General features: G+C 38.3%; 1 protein-coding gene across 37 annotated transcripts in view; it reads right to left on the bottom strand.

Annotated features, from left to right (window-relative positions):
- SLMAP (sarcolemma associated protein) overlaps positions 1-24,708 on the bottom strand; it is a 167,973-nt gene that overhangs the window by 59,848 nt on the left and 83,417 nt on the right. For all 37 annotated transcript variants that reach the window (XM_004034361.4, XM_055383192.2, XM_019024370.3 and 34 more), the window contains 7 exons: positions 22,938-23,010; positions 17,092-17,128; positions 14,525-14,587; positions 6,505-6,600; positions 6,174-6,245; positions 3,489-3,629; positions 2,237-2,374 (listed from right to left, as the gene is read on the bottom strand). In XM_004034361.4, the coding sequence (XP_004034409.4) occupies positions 2,237-2,374; positions 3,489-3,629; positions 6,174-6,245; positions 6,505-6,600; positions 14,525-14,587; positions 17,092-17,128; positions 22,938-23,010 (620 nt within the window). The remainder of the gene's footprint in view (positions 1-2,236; positions 2,375-3,488; positions 3,630-6,173; positions 6,246-6,504; positions 6,601-14,524; positions 14,588-17,091; positions 17,129-22,937; positions 23,011-24,708) is intronic.

The following is a 24,708-nucleotide window of genomic DNA, read 5'->3' as shown; positions in this document are numbered from 1 at the left end:
TCCCGGGTTCAAGTGATTCTCCTGCCTCAGCCTCCCAAGTAGCTGGGATTACAGGCATGCGCCACCACACCCAGCTAATTTTGTATTTTTAGAAGAGACGGGGTTTCTCCATGTTGGTCAGGCTGGTCTCGAACGCCTGACCTCAGATGATCAGCCCACCTTGGCCTCCCAAAGTGCTGGGATTACAGGCATGAGCCACTGCGCCCGGCTAACCTGACATTTCTAAACCAGTAAAGATGATAAAGACAAAGGCTTGATGTCAAAAATTATCTGCATTGGGTTATTCCTCCATAACACCCAGGAGAGAGAAACTTGGAGGAAGCAAGTAGGCTCAGTACACACAGACGTAAAGGGTCAATGTGGAAAAAAAAAAATCATATTTTTAAAGAGGGAAGTAAGATTTTTCCCTAAAATTACTATCATTTCAATTTTGAAGTTCTATCATGTTAACATTCTGAAATTTTAAACAAAATTATTTAGTAAAGAGATGACAGTACAATCACTATTCAAAAAGACCTCTCTGCCTATAGTTTGGATGTTCGTCCCCCAAGCCTCAGTGTTGAAATTTGATCCTCAATGTTGGAGATGGGGTCTAATGAGAGGTGTTTGGGTTATGGGAGCAGATCCCTCATGAATGGCTTGGTGCTGTCCTCATGGTAATGAGTGAATTCTCACTCTATTAGTCCTATGAAAGCTGGTTTTTAAAAAGAGCCTGGCACCTCTCCCAGACCCTCTCTCACCATGGAACACGTACCAGCTCCACTTTGCCTTCTGCCATCAGTGGAAGCAGCCTGAAGCTTCAGCCTGCAGAACTGTGAGCCAAATAAACCTCTTATCTTTATAAATTACCCAGGCTCAGCTATTCCTTTATAGCAACAAAAATGGACAACGACAATCTCCTTTTAACAAGACCAACTTTGAAAACTATCATTGGTTAACCAACGGAGGTATGCTCTGGTCTTCTCTAACAAACACATATCTTCTAGGCACTCAATCCATAGTTTGAATTAAACCAAGATGGATCTTCACAAACAGTTATAAGATTTTTTTTCCCTCAGTTATAAGATTCTAAAGGACCAACTAGACATTACCCTATCATTACCCCATGATCTGATCTGTCCTTATCCTAGATGTCTCATAGATAGAGGGAATGGCAGCTAAAGCAGAGTTAACAGCATCCCTGAAAGCTAAAAGGGAGATCATTCCCAGATTCTCTCTGGGCTTGTTCCAGCACAGCACTAAATAGCTGGGCCCTGCCTTTTAGATGGCCTAATGATAAGCAGTTTTAGGTTTTAAAACATCTGAATATCATGGGTTTTGCTGATTCTCATCTACTTCCTGTTATATATTTTAAAAATGTCTATTGTGAAGCACTGACTACATATTCATCCAGAGGAACTATGTCAGCATTTACAGGCTTTCAATTATCTATAGTAATGGAGGTTGGGCTAAATGGAATACAGACACCTTATTTTCACTATAAATTTCAACTGTTACCAAATTTTTACATCAATAACTATTCAGCAATACCTAAAATCTTTTTTTATAGAAATCTTATTTAATATGTAGTACCACCTACATCCTGCTTTCATACTTTCAGCATAATTTAACACATTCAAGGAGACTATGCAAATCAATTCAAAATATCTATCTATACCAATGTTTTCAAACTGAATTTTTTTTTTTTTTTTTGTGAGACGAAGTCTTGCTCTGTCACCAGGCTGGAGTGCAGTGGTGCAATCTTGGCTCACTGCAACCTCTGCCTCCTGGGTTCAAGTGATTCTTCTGCCTTAGACTCCCAAGGAGCTGGGACTACAGGCATGCGCCACCACGCCCAGCTAATTTTTGTATTTTTAGTAGAGACGGGGTTTCACCATGTTGGCCAGGATGGTCTCAATCTCTTGACCTCGTGATCTGCCCGCCTCGGGCTCCCAAAGTGCTGGGATTACAGGCGTGAGCCACTGCGTCTGGCCCAAACTGTTTTTTGTTTGTTTGTTTTTCCTTTGAGATGGAGTATCGCTCTGTTGCCCAGGCTGGAGTGCAGTGACGTGATCTCAGCTCGCTGCAACCTCCGTCTCCTGGGTTCAAGCAATTCTCCTACCTCAGCCTCCTGAGAAGCTGGGATTACAGGCGCCCGCCACCCCACGCCCAGCTAAAGCAATACCTAAAATCTTAAGCTATCTAGTGTGTTAGGGATTATTAGCTTAACATACTTTCAGGCAGAGTAAATACATACCTTTAATTTATCAGATAAATCTTTAATCTCATTAACTGCTCCATTATATTTGTTGGCTAATTCTCTTAATTCTTCCTGAGTCCTTTCATTCATTTCTTTCAGATGGGTACATTCATCTTCAGTATTACTCAGACTTCGCTGCGATTCAAGTTTACAGGCAATTTAATTAGAATAAGTGTATATTTGTTATTTAGAATTCCTTCTAAATGAAATTTATAAAAAGTATAATTCTATGGACTATTCTAAATCAACATCTGCCCTGGACTTTAAATAAAGCTGAGTCAAATAACATAAGAATTTCAATTTACACTAAAACAGAAAACATAACTAAGAATTAACAAAAACAACAACAAAAAAAGTGGAGGGAGAGCAGGGGCAGGAAAAGGATGCTGCCTTTATATAATTACATTTTTGAAAGGCCAATGGGTATGACTTTTAGCTGTGAAAATATTTTAAGCCTATCAATCCTTGAAAGCAAGTTTAATAATATCCAGCAATTAATTTAATAAAAAATTAAAAGACAATTAGTAACTTTCTTTATATATCAAATTAATCACACAACAGTGAATCAGGCACTATGGGATGAGGTAGCAATACAAACTATACCTGTAGTAAGGAAAGGTATGTTTACCATTTAGTTTCTGATGAGCATTTTAACTAATTCTAGTAATACATTATTTATGTGGTAATTTTGCAGTGGTTCAAAGAAAAGATCTATATTATGAATTAGAATTTTTTTCCCCAAAGCAATAAAAATTGCATTTTGATTGCTCCTCCAAGACCTAGAAAGGACCTTGGAGATGATTTCACCTTTGAACTTCCTAAATATATGACACAGCTAGTTTTCCTCTCTGCAGAGTGAATTAAAAAAGAACAAGTAGTGTAGACTCTTGGCCTTACACTGACCCCCCTCAAATAGAAGCAAAGCAAAACCAAGTGACAGGAAATCAATTCCCCAGCACATATCATGGTCTGCTGTATGGAGGGTGAATCCTAAGCAGAATGCAAACAATAAGATTCCCTGGTTACGCTTTTATTTCCTCAGCCATTGACTAGGGAGCATAAGTACCAAAACTCACATGGAGAATTGCTGTCAATGAAAGCAGCGTAACTGTTCCTTCCCACCTGACTGACAGACAGAAAATATTTCCTAACTATATAATAATACCCAAGTTTAAAGTATCCTGGAATGCTTGAGATTTTTTTGAACACTCATAATACTATTTAGTATTTTTTTTTTTTATTGAAATACCTCAACTTCTGAAAGTTTTCTAACCACTTCAATTTTCTCCTGAAGAACCCGCCTCAGGGACTCTTTGGCTGTTGTCTCATAGTTATGTTTATCTTCTTGTAATGCTATAAGTTCCTTTCGTAAACTATCTTCTGTTTGATTCTAGAATAAAAGATATTTATAATTATAGACAAGTTATTTTTTAAAAGCATTTATTGTTTGAAAAAAATTAACACATTATGATATACTTTAAATTGTATATTAAGGTACCTCCAAACATAAATGATTCTGGCCCTGTATTAACTAAAGATGTATTTAAAAGTTGCATAAGTAAATTATGCCTTCACAAACTTATTAATTTCCACTTCCTATAGAAAAAAAAAGTTATAGGCAATTGAGAATTTCCCTAAAATATACAAAATTAATTACTTTTATATTTGTCATATTTTCTGCAAGCCACCATATTCACATTTGTAGGCAAAAATAATCAATTACCTTCAAAGGCACCAAGGATTCTAAAACAATGGTTAAAACAAAAGGAATAAGAGTACCATGGGGGAAAAGCAGACTTCATGTCTGGGGCAGGAAAAGTACAAAATGAGCCTGAAACATCTTGTCTGAAATGACAGCATGAAGCTATCAATCTGAAGACATTTACACAGACCAAAGATGGGATAATTTGAGCATCAATAAGAAAAATAGGCTGGCCGTGGCACTTTGGGAGGCCGAGATGGGATGATTGCGTGAGCCCAGGAGTTCAAGACCAGCCTGGGCAACATAGCAAGACCCTGTCTCTAAAACAAGAAAAACAACTGCACCAGATTTAAATACATCAAATATGTTTAAATCTAAGTGGAGGGAGAAAACACTTCATGGCCAGTCTTTGGTAGATGAAAAACCACCAATTCATTATTCTGAAATCTAATAAATAAGGGGAGAAAATCACTTATCTTGCTTTCCCCGTAGAAAACATACCTCAGGGTTATTTAAATTTTTTTATTCCAATAGCTTTAGAGATACAAGTGGTTTTTGGTTACATGGATGAATTATGTAGTGGTGATGTCTGGGATTTTAGTGCACTCATTACCTGAGTAGTGTATATTGTATTCAATAGGGAGTTTTTCATCCCTCACTCCCCTCTCACTTTCCCAACTTCTGAGTCTCCAATGTCCATTATAGCACTCTGTATGCCTTTACATACCTATAGCTTAGCTTCCACTTATAAATGAGAACATGTGGTATTTGGTTTTTGATGCCAAAGTTACAAAAAACAATGGCCATTGTTTTTTCCTTTTTTCGTTTTTTTAGAGACAGGGTCTCTCTTTGTCACCAAGGCTGGAGTGCAGTTCTGCGATCATAACTCACTGTAATCACAAACTCCTGGGCTCAAGCGATCCTTCCACCTAAGCCTCCCGAGTAGCTAGGACTACAGGTTATGTACCACTATGCTAAGCAAATCTTTAATTTTTGGTAGATACTGGGTTTTGCCATGTTGCCCATACTGGTCTCAAACTGCCCCCGCTTTTTTTTTTTTTTTTGAGACAGTCTCGCTCTGTCGCCCAGGCTGGAGTTCAGAGGTGCGATCTTGGCTCACTGCAAACTCCACCCCCCACCGGGTTTAAGCAATTCTGTCTTAGCCTCTTGAGTAGCTTGGATTACAGGTACATGCCACCATGTCCAGCTAATTTTTGTACTTTTAGTAGAGACGGGGTTTCGCCATGTTGGCCACGCTGGTTTTGAACTCCTGACCTCAAGCGATCCGCCTGCCTTGGCCTCCCAAAGTGCTAGGATTACAGGCATGAGCCACTGTGTATGGAAGGAAACTTCTCTTTATAGAAGTAACCCAGCTAAATAAGTGAAGGAATAACAGAATTACATCATTATTTTTGTAACTTTGTTGTTGTTGTTGTTGTTGTTGTTGTTGAGACAGAGTTTCACTCTTGTTGCCCAGGCTACATTGCAATGGCACGATCTTGGCTCACTGCAACCTCTGCCTCCTGGGTTCAAGGGATTCTCCTGTCTCAGCCTTCTGAGTAGCTGGGATTACAGGCATGTGCCACCATGCCCGGCTAATTTTGTATTTTTAGTAGTGATGGGATTTCTCCATGTCGGTCGGACTGGTCTTGAACTCTCGAGCTCAGGTGATTCGCCCGCCTCATCCTCCCAAAGTGCTGGGATTACAGGAGTGAGCCACTGCGCCCAGCCTTATTTGTAACCATAATGAAATAACGGATCTAGGCTGGGATCATCAATGATTGATAAAAATCTCAAAAAGAAAGACAACTAGACATTATGTTGTCCCTTGGTGGAAGAACACAATACCATCCGTAAAGTGTTGTTGACAAAAAGAAAAACTGAACCTAAATCACATGAAATCTCTAGATGGAACTACTAATTTATGGAGTGGGAGGGGGAGCTAAAAAATGTTTAAATAACAGTGCAGACTGAGGGAAATTCTAGAGGACAAATGACCCAGTTTTTTCAAGAAATATTAACTGCAATAGAAAAAAGACAGACTTGTACATGGATATTCATTATGTAATTATTTTTATTTACATGGATGTCTGACATTTCTCAGCACAAAAGATTTAAAAGAATTGTGGAAATGTATGAAGTTTTTAGCATATACTCAAAATGATAGTCAAAGAAATGATGTTACATAAAAAACTATGCATTTCATTTTACACATTTGAGGTTAATACCTACTTTGGAGCATGCCTGTAATTGGTTTCCCATAACTTCTAACCGTGATAAGAGTCTATCTTCATCTATTAAAGCCTATTGAAGAAAAATTAAATATAAGTAAAACCCGAGTAATTATAAAGTCACATGTATATAAAAAAAGGTTGCTACTGACAACAAAAGATATAAAAGCTCAAAACTGACCAGCATCCAGTGTAAAATGCTAAATCTTCAACAACTTGTTCATTAGTTAGGAAATAACTTTGTCTTTGTTTGCTACATTTTAGTTTATTTAACATGTATGGAATATTAAACTATGTTTAAATGTTTCTTAAATATAAAAGAACTGGAATACCTGCCAACTGGTATCTGAAGCCTCTTGGGTGATGGCTAGTAGCCGCTGAAGCGTGGCTAACTTCTGTTCCAACATTTGTTCCCGATGTAAGGCCTCCTAGTATTACAAATCACAAAAGAGATTCTAATAAGCTCATCATGATTCTTTTGAGGAGTGATCAATTTTCAGCACATTCTAAAATATTTTCATATTACATCCCACTTGATGTATTTTAAAGTACGTGAAACTTGATAGTACTTTGTAAAACATACAGCAGTCCCTGCTTATCTCTGGTTTCCCTTTCCACAGTTTCAGTTATAGTGCAGTACAAGATATTTTGAGAGAGACAGACAGAATGTTGACATTCACATAACTTTTATTCACATAAGAGTATACTGTTGTAATTGTTCTATTTTATTATTGTTAATTTCTTACTATGCTTAATTTATAAGTTAAACTTTATCACAGGTATGTGTATATATAGGAAAAAACATAGTAGATAAAGGGTTTGGTACTATCTGTGATTTCAGGCATCTACTGGGGGTCATGGAACATATTCCCTGCAGATAGGAAATGGCTACTCCATGTATATGGGCCACATCATTTTAGTCTCATTTGTTGGGCTGAAAGTACTGCTATTAGAGGTTCTCTAACTGCAACTTCTCCCATAATAGAAAACAAGTCACCTGTTTTTGTTTTCTTTTTATTCATAATTTGGAAGAGCAAGTTTTTAAAAACATACAATAGAAAAAGCTAACAAATGTTTCAGGTTTGCATTTTATACACACACACATACATACACACTGTGTGTATGTAGACATATACCTATGCATACACACATACACAGTCATGCACCACAAAACAACATTTCAGTCAACTATAGACTGCATATACACAGTAGTCCCCAAAAATTACAATGAAGCTGAAAAATTTCTATCACTTAATGACATCATAGCCATCCTAACATTGTAACACAAAGGGGCATTACTCACGTGTTTGAGGAGATGTTGGTGTAAACAAACCTACTGTGCTGCCAGTTATATAAAAGTATAGCACATATAATTATATATAGTACATAATACATAATAGTATTATATGACTTTATCAGTTTATGCATGTACTATACTTTTTATTGTTAATTATAGAGTGTATTCCTTCTGCTTATTAAAAAGAAAAAAACGTTAACTGTAAAATACCTTCAGAGAGGTCCTTTAGGAGGTATCCAGAAGAAGGCACTGTTACCACAGGAGATGACAGCTCCATGCATGTTACTGCCCCTGAAGACTTTTCAGTGGGATATGATGTGGAGGTGGAAAATAGTGATAATGATGCTCTTGATACTGTGTAGGCCTAGGCTAATGTGTGTGCTTATGTCTTCATTTTTAACAAAAAAGTTTAAAAAGTAAAAGCAAGTTTAAAAAATTTTTAATAATAAAAAGCTTATAAATTAAGAATAGAAACAATATTTTTGAACAGCTGTACTATGTGTTTGTGTTTTAAGCTAAGTGTGAAGACAAGAGTCAAAAAGGTTTTAAAACTTGTAAGTTTATAAAGTAAAAAAGTTACAGCAAGCTAAGGTTAGCTTATTATTGAAGAAAGATGAACTTTTTTTTCTTTTTTTGAGACAAGAGTCTAGGTCTGTCACCCAGGCTGGAGTGCTGTTGCATGATGATGTCACTAAGTGATGGCTCACTGTAATCTCAAACTCCTGAGCTTATGATCCTCCTGCCTCAGCCCTCCAAATAGCTAGGAGGCAGACACACACCACCATGCCCAGTTAATTTTTTTTTTTCTTTTTCTGAGACGAAGTCTCTCTCTGTTGCCCAGGCTGGAGTGCAATGGCACGATCTTGGCTCACTGCAACCTCCGCCTCTTGGGTTCAAGCAATTCTCTCACCTCTGCCTCCTGAGTAGCTGGGATGACAGGCAGCGCCACCACGCCTGGCTCATTTTTGTATTTTCAGTAGAGACGGCGTTTTACCATGTTGGACAGGCTGGTCTCGAACTCCTGACCTCAAGTGATCCGCCCGCCTCGGCCTCCCAAAGTGCTGGGATCACAGGTGTGAGTCCCCGCACCCAACCTCCAGCTAATATTTTTATTTAAAGTTTTTTTTTTTTTTTTTTTTTTTTTTAAACAGATGGTGCCTTCTTATGTTGCTCAGGATGGTCTTGAACTCCTGGTCTCAAAGATCCTCCCACCTTAGCCATCCAAAGTGCTGGGATTTCAGGCACGAGCCACCATGCCTGCCCCAAAAACTTTTTAAATATATATTTAAAGCAGCCTAAGTGTACAGTGTTTATAAAGTCTACAGTAATGTCCAGTAATGTCACAGGCCTTCACATTCACTTACCACTCACTTAATGACTCACCCAGAGCAGCTTCCAGTCCCGCAAGCTTTATGCATGGTAAGTGCCTTGTACAGGTATATCATTTTCTATCTTTTTCTTTTCTTTTCTTTTTTGAGACAGAGCCTTGCTCTGTTATCCAGGCTGGAGTGCAGTGGTGTGATCTCGGCTTACTGCAACCTCTGCCTCCCGGGTTCATGCAATTCTGGTACCTCAGCCCCCCGAGTAGCTGGGACTACAGGCATGTGCCACCATGCCCAGCTAATTTTTGTATTTTTAGTAGAGACAGGGTTTTGCCAAGTTGACCAGGCTGGTCTTGAACTCCTAGCCTCAAGTGTTCCTCCTGCCTCGGTCACCCAAAGTGCTGGGATTACACTGTCTCCAGCCTTTTTCTATCTTTTATACTGTATTTTTACTGTACCTTTTCTGTGTTTAGATATGTTTCTAAACACGAATACTATTGTGTTACAACTGCCTTCAGTATGCAGTACAATAACATGCTGTATGGGTTTGTAGCCTAGGAGCAATAGGCTACACTATATAGCCTAGGTGTGTAATAGGCTATGCCATGAGGTTATATAAGTACAATGTATAATGTTCGCACAAAGACAAAATCACCTAATGAGATCATATGCCTGTTAAGCGATGCATGATAGTATATACATGTATACATGTGTATATATACAACCACATACACATATATGTGAATATATGTGAAATATATACATCTCAGAACAAACTCATTCCAACTGAAGCCAAGATAATCTGGTCATCAGCAAAAATACTTTATAATGGCTTAATTGCAAAAGTATGATATCTAAAATAGAAATAGCTTTTAATTTTTCCTTTTAAAAATGTTGTTTATATAAACGTATATATTTTTGTTTTATTTCTGAGACAGTCTCATTCTGCAGCCCAGGTTGGAGTGCAGTGGCATGATCTTGGCTCACTGCAACCTCCACCTCCCGCGTTCAAGCAATTCTCATGCCTCAGCCTTCTGAGCAGCTGGGACTACAGGTGCACACCACCATGCCCAGCTAATTTTTTGTATTTTTTGTGGAGATGAGCTTTCTCCACGTTCGCCAGGCTGGTCTTGAACTCCTGGTCTCAAGTGATCTGCCTGCCTCGGCCTCCCAAAGTGTTGGGATTACAGGCAAGAGCCCCCGTGCCCAGTCAATATATACATTTAAAAAGAGAGATTGCTTCACTCGCACAGCCTATTGCATTTTCAGGTGTTCTGATTCTCTCTGACTATATAACACTTAGCAGTAATTAATATACCAAAATAGGTAAGAGTCCACTGAATATTGGTTCAATGTAATTAAGGGACTTATAATGGGAGAATTAAATAACTATTTGGCAGCTCCAAAGATATATATATCCAAAGATACATATATATTTACACATAATATATATATTATGTGTAATATATATATTATGTGTATATATACACATTATATATATTATATATACACATTATATATTATATATATATTATGTGTAAATATATATACATTATATATTATATATATTATATGTAAATATATATATATATATTTTTTTTTTGAGACAGAATTTCACCCTTATTGTCCAGGCTGGAGTGCAGTGGCATGATCTCGGCTCACCGCAGCCTCCGCCTCCCGGGTCCAAGTGATTCTCCTGCCTCAGCCTCCCGAGTAGCTGGGATTACAGGCATGCGCCACCATGCCCGGCTGGTTTTGTATTTTTAGTAGAGACGGGGGTTTCTCCATGTCGGTCAGGCTGGTCTCGAACTCCTGACCTCAGGTGATCCACCCGCCTTAGCCTCCCAAAGTGCTGGGATTACAGGCATAGCCATCGTGCCCGGCCCAAAGATATATTTTACAGAGAAAGACATTGGTGTACAAAGTCTAAACTTTAGGTGGCTTGTTAACAGTTAACAGCTGTTAAGCGAGACTCCTTCACTCAGAATCAAGGTGAAATGCTCATAGCACTTAGTTGTGGTTTTGGCATACCTTCTTCACCTTGTTCTATTCCTGTCATTATCCAGAGGAACACTTATGACCCTAACGCCTCTGAGACACCTCAACAGAGAAGTATACACTTCAAACATAGTACTTGAGGTTTAAAGCATTAATTTATTGCTCTCCACATCCTTGATAAATAATGACTATGGAAAATTTTGTCTACTTAGAAGTACTACATTTTAATATAAGCTATAGGTTATAATAAAGCTATCGGTTAAAGAATCTAATAAAAAGCCATACACCTCAGAATCCATATTAAAACACAGCTTCACTTAAGAGACTATTTGCCAAGTTTAAGTTCCTAAAACATTCCTAACATCCAGGAAATCACTCAGATGCTGCAAAAAGTTTTACTGAAAAACAAAACCATCAACCAACCATATCTTTAGAATCTACTTCCACTAGATGGTGTAATTTCACCTTTTTAATTCAATTCCATTTAGAGTTTAACTCCATGAACTATATCCTAACAGAAATCTAATATGTCCAGGAATGGTCTTTTAGTTAGTTCTAAGGTATAAAATGCATCTATTCCAGTTTTTACTTAAAATGTTGACAATTTACATTAGAACTTTAGCAGTTCAATAAGAACATATACAGAAAAGACTGGTATAATTTTATCTCAAAGAGCTAGAAAAGGAACAGCAGAGGATTAGGACACTAGGGATATTCACAGAACAAGAAGGTTGGAAAGAGTGAGAGAGTGAGGGAGTGAGATTTGCTATCCACGATGACTAGTAACAGTCGTATACATGCCTGGGCAAATAATTTAACCTATATGAGCCCCACATTTCTCATATGAAAAATGAGGTTTAAACTACATTAATCTCAAAGTTTTCTTCCACCTCTAAAAATAAGCAGCTTAATTAATGTGCCTTCCTACTGAATGGTAAACTACTAACATTTATGGCATATATTCTATGTGCCAGGAACTGTTCTAAGTGCTTTACATATATTAATTTTTTTTATTCTTCACAATTCTGTGTAAGTTAAGTGCTATTACTATATCCATTTCACAGATGAGGAAAATGAGGCACAAAAGGGTTAAACAACTTTTCCAGTAGGTCAGAAATTAAAGCCAAGGATTAGATCAAGGGAATTTTGGCTTAGAATACTCTTAAATACTCTATTAAAATCCAAATGTGTAATGTTTTTCTATGCATACATTATGCCTGGTGGAAGATAAGATCTGATCAATACATTGATAATTTTCTGTTCATTTTCACAGATGTGTACATTCTTAACTAAGATGAAACTGTTCTCACTGATTGATTCCTATAAAAGAATGTAGGGGGCCGGGTGTGGTGGCTCAGGCCTGTAATCCCAGCACTTTGGGAGGCCAAGGTGGGCGGATAACGAGGTCAGGAGATTGGAGACCATCCTGGCTAACATACTGAAACCTCCTCTCTACTAAAAATACAAAAAATTAGCCAGGCGTGGTGGCACACGCCTGTAGTCCCAGCTACTTGGGAGGCTGAGGCAGGAGAATCGCTTGAACCCGGGAGGTGGAGGTTGCAGTGAGCCGAGATCGCGCCACTGCACTCCAGCCTGGGCAACAGAGCAAGACTCCACCTCAAAAAAGAATATAGGGACCCAGGATCACAGGTTTGGTTCTATTATTTGAAACAAAAGACAACTGAAGGCCTACCCACATAAAATGACTCACTCAAGGTCACAAAAGTGGGTTGAGTAGCAGAACTAAGATAAAAACCTCAATCTTGCCTGGTGCGGTGGCTCACACCTGTAATCCCAGCACTTTGGGAGGCCAAGGTAGATGGATCACTTGAGGTCAGGAGTTTAAGGCCAGCCTAGCCAACATGGTGAAACCTAAAAATGTACTCTACTCTACTAAAAATACAAAAAATTAGCCAGGTGTGGTGGCACATGCCTTTAATTCCAGCTACTTGGGAGACTGGGGCAGGAGAACTGCTTGAACCCGGGAGGTGGAGGTTGCAATGAGCCTAGATTGCGCCAGTGCACTCCAGCATGGGTGACAGAGTGAAAGTCCGTTTCAAAAAAAAAAACAAAAACAAAAAAATACCTCAGTCTCTAATCTCCTGATCCAGGAGTTTTCTTTAACCATGCTCCCTCACCAGAATAAGAAACATAATCTAGCCCAAACCCACAAAAACCAGAAAAAAAAAAAAAAAAACCCAAAACACTTGTTTGCTTTTTAAAGATTTATACGGTTCTTTAAATATGGCATTAACTTGAAGCAGTATCTGCTCTACACCAAGAAATTATTCTGTGAATCCAGCAGCACAGCACAGTGGTTACACAAAGCAGAAAATCTGAGGTCTGGCTGTCCAGGTTCAAATCCCAGCTCTACCATATACTTGATATGTGATACTGTATAAATTATTAAATCTTCCTGCCTCTCAGTTACTCTATCTGTAAAAATAGGGATAAAATATGCACCTTGTAAGACTGTTGTGAGAATTAAATAATATAGGTAAAGTGCTAGAATGAAGCTTGGCATATAATACGTGCTATATAATTACTTGCTATTAATATTATTAAGCAATCAAAATCTCTCCCAGTTATTTTTTATTTAAAAGTCATCTATGGGCCAGGCGCCATGGCTCATGCCTGTAATCCCAACACTTTGGGAGGCTGAGGTGGGTGTATTGCCTGAGCTCAGGAGTTTGAGACCACCCTGGGCAACATGGTAAAACCCTGTCTCTACTAAAATACAAAAAATTAGCCAGCTGTGGGTGGTGGATGCCTGTAGTCCCAGCCACTCAGGAGGCTGAGGCAGGAGAATCGCTTGGGCCCAGGAGGCAGAGGTTGTAGTGAGCTGAGATCGTACCATTGCACTCCAGCTTGGGCTACAGAGTGAGACTCCATCTCAAAAATAAAATAGAATAAAATAAAATAAAACAAAACAAAATAAAAGTCATCTATGGATAAAGAATTGTTTTGGGGCTGGGCATGGCGGCTCACACCTATAATCCCAGTACTTTGGGAGGTTGAGGCAGGAAAAAGACTTGAGCCCAGGAGTTCGAGGCTGTAGTGAGTTCTGATCATGCCACTGCACTTCAGCCTGAGAGACAGAGCGAGACCCTGTCTCTAAAAAAATTTGAAAACAGATTTTTAAAAACTGTTTTGGAACCTCCTCATACTTGAACAAAACAATTCCTCTTGTACAAAGGCTTTTCTCTAGATTTAATGTTGACCCTTTTATCTTTCTTCATAAGATCTACTTTTAATCCTTTGTTCTTTTTTGAAAAGACAGTATTTCTTTTGTATTTGCATCCAGCCATTTTTTTATCCTATATTTGTGAATTTGCAAAATAAAATAAAAGTTGTTTAATTCTGCCCTTCTTTTCTTCAGACAGGGTCTTGCTCTGTTGCCTAGGATGGAGTGCAGTGGTGCCATCAAAGTTCACTGCAGCCTCGACCCCCTGGGCTCAAGTAATCCTCTCACCTCCACCTCCCAAGTAGCTGGGACTACAGATGCACGCCATCACACCTGGTTAATTAAAAAAAATTTTTTTAATTAAAGGGGTCTCACTTTATTGCCCAGGTTGGTCTCAAACTCTTGGCCTCAAAGAATCCTTCTGCCTAGGCCTCCCAAAGTCCTGGGATTACAGGTATTAGCCACCATGCCTGGCCCTAATTCTGCTTTTAAGAACTTTTAAAAGTTTAAAGGAAATTCTGCTTTTAAGAAGTCTCAAGATGTACTTTTACCTGTAGATACTGAGAAAGCTGGAATAGTTCCTGAGAGTACATACTTGGAGTGTTAGCAGCAACCTAGAAACAAATGATACAGTATCAACAGAAAACACTTCATAAAGAACATTAAAGACAAACCAATTCCTTGAAATGTCTACTTACTTAAATATGCAAAATAACTGTTATTAAAATCACAAATTTATAGCACAAAGGCAATATAGCCTTTTAAATTTTTTTCTTTTCTGACGGAAATATAGCCATTTCTTAATCCAGAAATAAAACCTCCTAAATCAACAGATCCACATATTTTCCCTTTAAAATTCATCATTAAATACTTCTTTAATATTTTAACAAGCCTCATTCATTTAGAAGTAGCCATCTTCAAAATGGTACTTTTATGTGGTATAGGTAGGGCAGGGACATGAAATACAACACTTTGTCCAGTGGCCTGAGGCAATGTTTCTTGAAATCCATAGGTAGGTTTTAAGAAAAAAGATGGGAAGTAATGGTGTTTAAACACTGTAAGTCATAGTCAAACTATTTAGAACTCAAGAGTATTATAAGGAATATCTTCTATAAGGGTTTTCTCAAGGCTGTAGAATATAGAACCACGGCATTATTAAAAAGAAAAACAAACAAAAAAGGGCCGGGCGCAGTGGCTCATGCCTGTAATCCCAGCACTTTGGAAGGCCGAGGGGGATGGACCACCTGAGGCCAGGAGTTCGAGAGACCAGCCTGGCCAAAATGGTGAAACCCCGTGTCACGCTACTGCACTTCAGCCTGGACGACAGAGCGAAACTCCATCTCAAAAAAAAAAAAGAAGGGCCAGGTACGGTGGCTCACGCCTATAATCCCAGCACTTTGGGAGGCCGAGGCAGCCAGATCACCTGACGTCTGGAGTTCAAGACCAGCCTGACCGACATGGAGAAACCCCGTCTCTACTAAAAACGTAAAATTAGCAGGGCATGGTGGCACATGCCTGTAATCCCAGCTACTCGGGAGGCCAGGGCAGAAGAATCACTGGAATCTCGAAGGCGGAGGTTGCGGTAAACTGAGATTGCACCATTGCACTCCAGCCTGGGCAACATGAGTGAAACTGTCTCAAAAAAAAAAAAAAAAAAAGGAGTAGGAGGAGGAAGAAGAAGAAGGAAGGAAGAGGAAAAAGAAGAAGGAAGGAGCAGGAGGAAGAAAAGGAAGAGGAATAAGAAGAAAAAGAAGAGGGAGAGGAGGGAGCAGGAAGAGGAAGAAAAAGGAGAAGGAGGGAGGAAAAAGAGAAGGAAGGAAGAAGGAGAAAGAAGGAAGAAGAAAGAAGAAGGAAGTAGGAGGAGGGAGGAAGAAGAAAAAAACGAGTAAGAAGAAAGAAGGAAGAAGGACGAAGAAGAAAAAAGGAAGAAGAAAGAAGGAAGAAAGAAGAATAAGAAGGAAAAAGAAAGAAGGCAGAAGGAGGAAGAAAGAAGAAAGTAAAAGGAAGAAACAGGAGGAGGAGAAGGGGGAGAAGGGAGAGAAGAAAGAGGAGAAAGAGGAGGAGAAGACGGAGTAAGAGGAGGAGGAGGAGGAGAAGGAGGAGAAAAAACCAAGGAGGAAAAGGAGGAGGAAAGAAGAAAGAAAAGAAGAGGAGGAGGAGGAGGAGGAGGAGCAGGAGCAGGAGGAGAAGAAGAAGAAGGAAGAAGGACTACTGGGTTGCTGTAATATTCACCCCTCTGTGTTAGCTTATTAATGATGTTATAGCACCAGTCCTTATTAAGCTTGGAAAGTATACTTTAATTAATATGCTGACGAGACAGCAGAGAGTTGGCATTATTTTTTAAATTTAGTTCTAAATTAGCAGGACCATTATTTACTTCTGAATAATTTTTGGTATTGCAGAAGTTGATGATTAACCACTTTTACTTTTAAAAAAGGAGTCTAACAGAGAACTTCAGTTTCAAGCAGGCTTTCATTCTTCATTCAAATGAAAGAAAAATGTAAAATATTTTTTCCACTAGTTTAGTTACTGCACTAAGAAAACTAGACTCTCACATTAATGTCAAAAGATGTATTTTGGGGGGCTAATTAGCAATGAAACCTATAATTGAATAAACCATTATTTCTGAACAAAAGAAAAATGTTTTCTAGCAAGCAATTATTGCAAAGTTTCTGATCAGATCAGGTAAAAAGTAACCTTCAAAGATAATAAAAGAACAATTTTTGTAAGCCTGTATTTCTGTATTACCTCCCTGTATTGGTAAATGTTGAGTGAACTATTTAGGTAGAAACTTAAACAAATTTCTAGACAGACTTGTATCTCAGAATAAAAAGTAACAGCGAATACTCCTTATCCCTGGCTAGACACAAAACATGTACTCCTAGTTTACACAGTGAATAATTTAACTGAGATAACAAAGCCTTTTTCTGAAGAAACATCCATCTTAGATTCTCCAGATATTGAAGATCAGAAGATTATAATAACTATATAGCTATATGCATTCTACATATTTTGTTACAAAAGAGAAATAAATTTCTAAGTAAAGCATATTAAAGACAAACATTTTCAAAGCAACATAGCTGAGTCAGTTTGGAAAAAATAATCATTAGCAACTTACTTTGTCAACAGGACTTGGTAATGGTGCATGGATGACACTGAAAAGTAAAATTTAGAAGTTTTATCTAATATCCGGACAATAGAGGAAACAGAGTATGAGAGCACCAGAATATCTTACACCACAAAGTTTATACATTTGCCTTCATGTAATTAAAAAAAGGTGAACTATTTTTCAATCCTTCATAAATGTATAAAATTCTTAGAAAACAAAAATACGTAAACCTACCTGGTACACATCAATATAGTTCTAAAAACAAATTCCTAATCCAAAATGTATTAAATGCTCTTTGAGGAGCCACTACTTTTTGAGGGATATGATGAATTACTTGATTATAAGAATTTCTATACAGAAAAGGAGTACTCTTTATCCATTTTCGGCTAGGCATGGTGGCTCATGCCTGTAATTCCAGCACCTTGGGAGGCTGAGGCGGGAGGATCACCTGAGGTCTGGAGTTCAAGACCAGCCTGGTCAACATGATGAAACCCCGTCTCTACTAAAAATATAAAAAAATTAGCTGGGCGTGGTGGCGCACACCATTAGTCCCAGCTCCTCAGGAGGCTAAAGCATAAGAATCGCTTGAACTCAGGAGGTGGAGGTTGCAGTGAGCCAAGATTGCGCCACTGCACTCCAGCCTGGGTGACAAAGTGAGACTCTGTCTCAAAAAAAAAAAAAAAAAAAATATCCATTTTCAATTTTGAAATACGTAAATTATGTTCTTTTAAAATTAAACATTCCTATACAGAAAGTCTTAAAAAGCAAAGTTCTGGAAAGCAAGGTTATAATTTGGAAACTTGTTCCAGTGAAGAACAACTTTAATCAAAACACTACTATTCCTCTTCTCTACCCAGCCACCTCAGAAACTAACTGAAAACTTAGATGTATGTATGAAACTGAACTCAGCATAACACTTTAAAACAAAACATTAAATAGATGGTATTAATTGGTACCAGTTGCCTTGTTGGCCTGATAACTACTGCTGACAAAAAGGTAGTATAGCAGCTCAGAAATTATACTGGGTCCAAAATCTAGCTCTACCCACCAGCTGAAAGGAAAATTGCCTAATCAATATAGGTCTCAGCTTCCTCATGCATAAAATGAGATAATCGAGTCAGGCAAGGTGGCTCACACCTGTAATCCCAGGACTTTGGGAGGCCAAGGTGGGCGGATCACGAGGTGAGGAGTTCAAGACCAGCCTGGCCAACACAGTGAAACGTCATCTCTACTAATAATACAAAAATCAGCCAGGTGTGGTGGCATGTGCCTGTAGTCCCAGCTACTTGGGAGGCTGAGGTGGGAGAATTGCTTGAACCTGGGAGGCGGAGGTTGCAGTGAGCCGAGATCATGCCACTGCACTCCAGTCTGGGCAATAGAGCAAGACTCCATCTCCAAAAAAAAAAAGGTGGGGGGGAGATAATCATACAACCAATTCCATGGAGTTATTGGGGATATTAAATGTATTAATATGAATAAAGAGCTTAAAACAGTGCTTTGGAAATGGACTTGATCACTACTATTACTCTCATGAGAATATAGCAGCTAAGGAAGCTAGAGTCCCTATTTTACAAGGCCCTGTAAGATACTGTTTATGTGTGTTGGGGGTGAGTACAGGGGACTCAAAGCAAGGCTACCACGCATGACCTCTACCAGCTGCTAATCACTCCACATCCTAGAGGCCATTCTTATAATGGTTAGCTTGAAGGTTGACTGGGTAAAGTTCTTAGCTTGAACTGATAAATCATATGTAAGCTGCTGAAAAACTGATTAGACGTGAGTTAAAAATAGGAATAATTTTGATCCCACCTTAATAACTGCAAACACTGTAAGAACTGGTCTAATTCAACTAGTCACAAATACACTAAAATGCTGAATAAAATGGAATATTAACTACCAGCACCCACCTCCCTTCTGAGCACCCATGATACAGACTTCATTGAGCCTACATAAACTTTACTGTCCTTCTTTGATTATACATCTGTGTTCTCAGGAACTATGACCTATTCACCTGCATATCCCCAAAGCCCATCAGCAGGCCCTAACGAAGTTGATGCCTAGTAAAGATTTTTTAAAAATTATGTATAACTTTACTCCAGAACATTGAAATAGGCATTTTAAACAATAATTTATTTTTCTTGAATATAACAAATATTGATGATGGAAAATGTGTGAAGTAAATCATGAGGAAATACATAAAAATTACTCAATACCAGCACTCAGAGATAACCATTGTGGGTATATATCCTTTTCTCTGCAGATATGCACACATAGTGAAACGAACTTAAGAATGTCTAAATGCCAGATGATTTGAGGTTAGGAGTTTGGGAACAGCCTGGCCAACATGGTGAAACCTGTTTCTACTAAAAATACAAAAACTAGCCGGGTGTAGTGGAGGGCACCTGTAATCCCAGCTACCTGGGAGGCTGAGGCAGGAGAATCACTTGAACCTGGGAGGCAGAGGTTGCAGTGAGCCGAGATCACACCACTGCACTACAGCCTGGGCAACTGAGCAAGACTCCATCTCCAAAAAAAAAAAAAAGTCTAAATAGAAACAAATGGTATAATAGGGATTTTTTTTTAATTCACCTTTCTTAGTGACCCAAGTATAAAATCTTCTGTTCTCATAACAATCCCATTAATAAACAAATGGCTAAAAATCCGGCAACACATTCCAAAAGTGATATACATCTGTATTTTACAAAAACTACCCTGGATATAAGTATATTCTGAAGTATGAATAAAGTTCATATGCATATACAAACCATAACAAGGAAATGTGGAAAATGAAAATAGTTACTTAGTGTTAGAGTGGTGGGATTATATGCAATTTTTTTAATTTTTAAAATTTTTTTTTGTGGAGACAGAGTCTCGCTCTGTCACCCAGCCTGAAGTGAAGTGGTCTGATTTTGGCTCACTGCAACTTCCGCCTCCTGGGTTCAAGCTGTTCTCGTGTCTCAGTCTCCTGAGTAGCTGGGACTACAGGCGCTCACCACCACGCCCAGCTAATTTTTTGTATTTTTAGTAGAGATGGGGTTTTGCCCTGTTGCCCAGGCTAGTCTCAAACTCCTAAGCTCAGGCAATCTGTCTGCCTCAGAGTGCCAAAGTGCTGGGATTACAGGCACAAGCCACCTGCACCAGGCCTCTCTGTTTCTAATCATTAGAAAATGGTTGGCTCAGGTGCAGTGGCTCATGCCTGTAATCCCAGCACTTTGGGAGGCTGAGGGGAGCAGATCACCTGAGGTCAGGAGTTTGAGGTAGCCCGGCCAATATAGTAAAACCCCATCTCTACTGAAAACACAAAAATTAGCTGGGCATGGTGGTATGCACCTGTAATCCCAGCTACTTGGGAGGTTGAGGTAGGAGAATCACTTAAACCTGAGAGGTGGAGGCTGCAGTGAGCCGAAATCATCCCACCGCACTCCAGCCTGGTTGACAAAAGTGAGATTCTGTCTCAAAAAAAAAAAAAAAAAAAGAAAGAAAGAAAAGAAAGAAAGAGAGAGAAAGGGAGAGAAAGAAAGAGAGAAAGAAAGAAGGAAGGAAGGAAGGAAGGAAGGAAATTAGTGGCTGGGCCTCTCTGTTTCTTATCATTAGAAAATTATTGACCGGGCCTCTCTGTTTCTTATCATTTAAAAATTATTGGCCAGGCGTGGTGGCTCAGGCCTATAATCCCAGCACTTTGGGAGACCAAGGTGGGTGGATTGCCTGTGCTCGGGAGTTCAAGAGCAGCCTGGGCAACATGGTAAAACCCATCTCTACTAAAAGTACAAAAAATTAGCTGGGCGTGGTGGTGTGCACCTGTAGTCCCAGCTGCTCAGGAGGCTGAGGCACAAGAATTGCTTGAACCCGGGAGGTGGAGTTGCAGCGAGCCAAGATTACTACACTCCAGCCTAGGCAACAGAACCAGGCTGTCAAAAAAAAAAAAAAAAAGGAAAAGAAAGAAAAAAGAAAACAAAACAAAAGGAAAATTATTTGTGCGGTGTAATAAAAATTAAGGAAGGAAAAAAGTCAGCTTGTTGAGTACTATCTTCTGAAGTTCTTAAAAGCAATAAATGCTATGTACACAATGGAACTTAAACTCTAGGCTTTCTGGCATACCCAAAAGCATCTTAATGCTTTTAAAAATTAGTTTACAGTAATAGAAACAGCTAATGTTTATTGTGTGCTTATTATATGCCAAGTACTATGCCAAGTTCTTTAAGTACTAAATCTTGTTTAATTCTCATAAAATTCCTGTTAAATAGGTACTATCATCATCTTCATATTTCAAATGAGAAAAATGTTGCCTGATCAAGTCACAGAACAAGTGGAGTCAGACTTTAAACTGGACTACCCAACTCTAAAGGCCATTCTGATCTTCCTCCAGCTCTGGAGAATTGCTTGTTCAAAATTCATCTTCTCCAGAAAGTTAGATTATGTATAACTACATTGGCAGCAAAAATTTAAGTGATACTAATATTTAACCATATAAGAAAAGCCAAACAATGAGAAGAAAATGGGCAAAGATGAAAAGAATTAGAGAAACACAAAGGATGGAGACACAATACATTCCAACTGACTTTGAAAAAATTTACAAGTTCTACTAGAAGGAACCTGAGAACACAGATGATTCCTTATGTAACTATTCAAAGTTTTCAAACTGCATGAAAGAAAAATCTCATTATCCAATACAAACATCAAGGTCTTTAAGAAGCAATATATCATTAGTTGATTAATAGTTACTCATTTCTAAAACCTTAATTCTTGACTCTTAAAAGCTAAGTTATATTAAACTTCCTAAAGTTTATTTTAATTTTAATAATTAAGCTGTAATCGCAAATAGAAAACACATTAATGTTTTAAATTTACAATATTACTTCATATGCCAAGGACAAAAAAAAGGAAAAAAAGAATTAAAATGTTTTAAAACCTATGCTATTTTGCTTCAGATATCTTGAAAAGTAAACAAACAAGGAAAAGTATGTGGCTTCTAACAAGCATAAAATAAATGATTCTACTGAAAGCACAGACAGTAATGGGAGGGCCTCGCTCTGCTTAATCTTTCCTTCTCACTTTCCTATTCAATGCTCTACTTTTCCTTCAATTTATTGCTTCTCTTAACCTCCTACCCTCAGGTCACTGTCTCTGTTTTTGAAAGACAGGAAAATATTATGTTGGGTATAAAAACAAGCTTCTAGCATATTCAAGGCTTTTCCCACAAATAAAAAATGTTAAGTTTAAAGATTGCTCAACTCCCTTCAACACTTCATAATAATAATCTCTGAAAAGCCCAAGATCAAAATGTACTTACATATGCTTTTAAAAATCTAGATTTTATGGGTAATTTTCCCTTTCAAATGTCAGCCTCTAAATGACCTTTACACTCCTTCATACAAAAAGTAAATAGGACATTGGAAAAATCTTCAAAAACCTCCCACCAAAATAAGCTACCAACTATATTGGTATCCTCAAGGTCTTATAAGATTGTGACACTGGCATTAATACCAGAAGTGATCACAGTTTAAGAAGTCCTATATTAAATGAAAATAAAAAGGAATGAAGCTATCACTTACCAGTAACTTATATACTTGAAACATTGTGAAGAACAACTAATTATCCATCAAAATATAAATTAAATTTGGAAACAAAATAATCTTTGCCTTTGATACATTATTATTCACTAGAATTGTAACTAAAGCAAAAAAGCAATTTAAACTGAAGTGTATTATATTCCAAAAAGTACTAATCAATTTTCTAACATTATTTAAATAGTCCTGAAGCAGGTATTAGCAGTATACCATCACGTAGAATATTATTACTAAATTCTTTACAGTACTAAACTTCACAAAAACTTCACAGTACTAAATTATACTCACTCTGAGCGGAGCCGGGCTTCCATACCATCTGGTAGAAAAAGTTTTATTGTGGAAACAATACACCCATGGGTAACTGGTTGAAACAAACAAATAACATGGATGAAATAATTGTTTAAAAATATAAAACTTCGCACCTCTCATATGTAAATATAGTTTATTCTTAAAAGTAACAATTTCTCAGAAAGAAAATAAAGCTAGTGGTTTAATGACATTATTACCCTGGAGAAACTCATCTTGTCCATAATGAATCACAATTTCGAGGTAGAAATAAGGATAGAATCATTTTGAAAAGTGTCTTAATCTCCAATTCTGTAATAATAGTCAATAAAAAGTCAGTTGAATATATGGAAATAAAACTGTGAGGGGGAAATACACTTTTCCCCATCTGCCAGTATCAAACATAAGGTCTGACTATTCCCAAATTTAAAATATAGTTCTTATTCCAAATCTTCCTTTCCCCAACCTATTACACACCTAACCACACCTCACAAAACTCTAAAGTTCTGCATAATACAGTTGAGAAATGCCACTCAATCCCCCATTTTATGGGTGAGAAAACCAAGACCTCAGACAAGTGAAACTGCTTCCACAATTCTCTGCTATTAAGTATCAGAATTGTTTGCTAGTGTCTCATGTTTCCATTTCAATATTTAAAATTTTGTTTTGTTTTCTTGATAGTTGTTTCTTCCTCCACCCCCAAAATGACATCAGTACAGTCCCTTTGTAGACAGCTTCTTACTGTTGCATCTTACTTCCTCCTTTTCCTATTGAAGATTTTAAGAGAGAAAACTTCTGAAAGTAGCACTTGTACAGAGTTTCTCTATATGTGGGTTTAATTTTAAAAAATTGTTTTCTGGCTTGAAGGTTGATGGTTTTTTATTTCTCTTTATTCTTCAAATACTGTATTACATTTTCCAGAGTTCAAAGAATTATTTATTTCACTAAGCTCTGATTAAAAACTAATGCAGGCTGATGAAAATACACTACATCACGATTAGGGGAGTGGTGGTTATGAGACCATATATATTTGTCAAAACTCACTGAATTGTACATGTAAAATTGTGTTATACGTAAATTATATCTCAACAAAACTGAATTTTAAGAATAGAGCTAATGTTGGCCGGGCATGGTGGCTCACGCCTGTAATCCTGGTACTTTGGGAGGCCAAAGTGGGTGGATCACCTGAGGTTAGGAGTTTGAGACCAGCCTGGCCAACATGGTGAAACCTCTCTACTAAAAACACAAAAATTAGGCCGGGCTCCGTGGCTCACGCCTGTAATCCCAGCACTTTGGGAGGCCGAGGCAGGTGGATCACCTGAGGTCAGGAGTTTGAGACCAGACTGGCCAACATGGCAAAACCCCTCTACTAAAAATATAAAACTTAGGCTGGGCACAGTGGCTTACGTCTGTAATCCCAGCATTTTGGTAGGCTGAGGTGGGCAGATCACCTGAGGTCAGGAGTTCAAGACCAGCCTGGCCAACATGGCAAAACCCCTCTACTAAAAATACAAAAATTAGGCCAGGCATGGTGGCTTATGCCTGTAATCCTAGCACCTTGGGAGGCCGAGGCAGATCACCTGAGGTCAGGAGTTCAAGACCAGCCTGCTCAACATGATGGTGGGTGCCTGTAATCCCAGCTACTCAGGAGGCTGAGGTGGGAGAATCGCTTGAGCCTGGGAGGCAGAGGTTGCAGTGAGCCAAGATCGTGCCATTGCACTCCAGCCTGGGCAACAGAGTGAGACTCCATCCCAGAAAAAAAAAAAAAATAGCC

Source organism: Gorilla gorilla, chromosome 2 (assembly GCF_029281585.2).
Source record: "Gorilla gorilla gorilla isolate KB3781 chromosome 2, NHGRI_mGorGor1-v2.1_pri, whole genome shotgun sequence".
Taxonomy (NCBI): Eukaryota; Metazoa; Chordata; class Mammalia; order Primates; family Hominidae; genus Gorilla; species Gorilla gorilla.
This window is presented reverse-complemented; position numbering and strand designations above follow the sequence as displayed.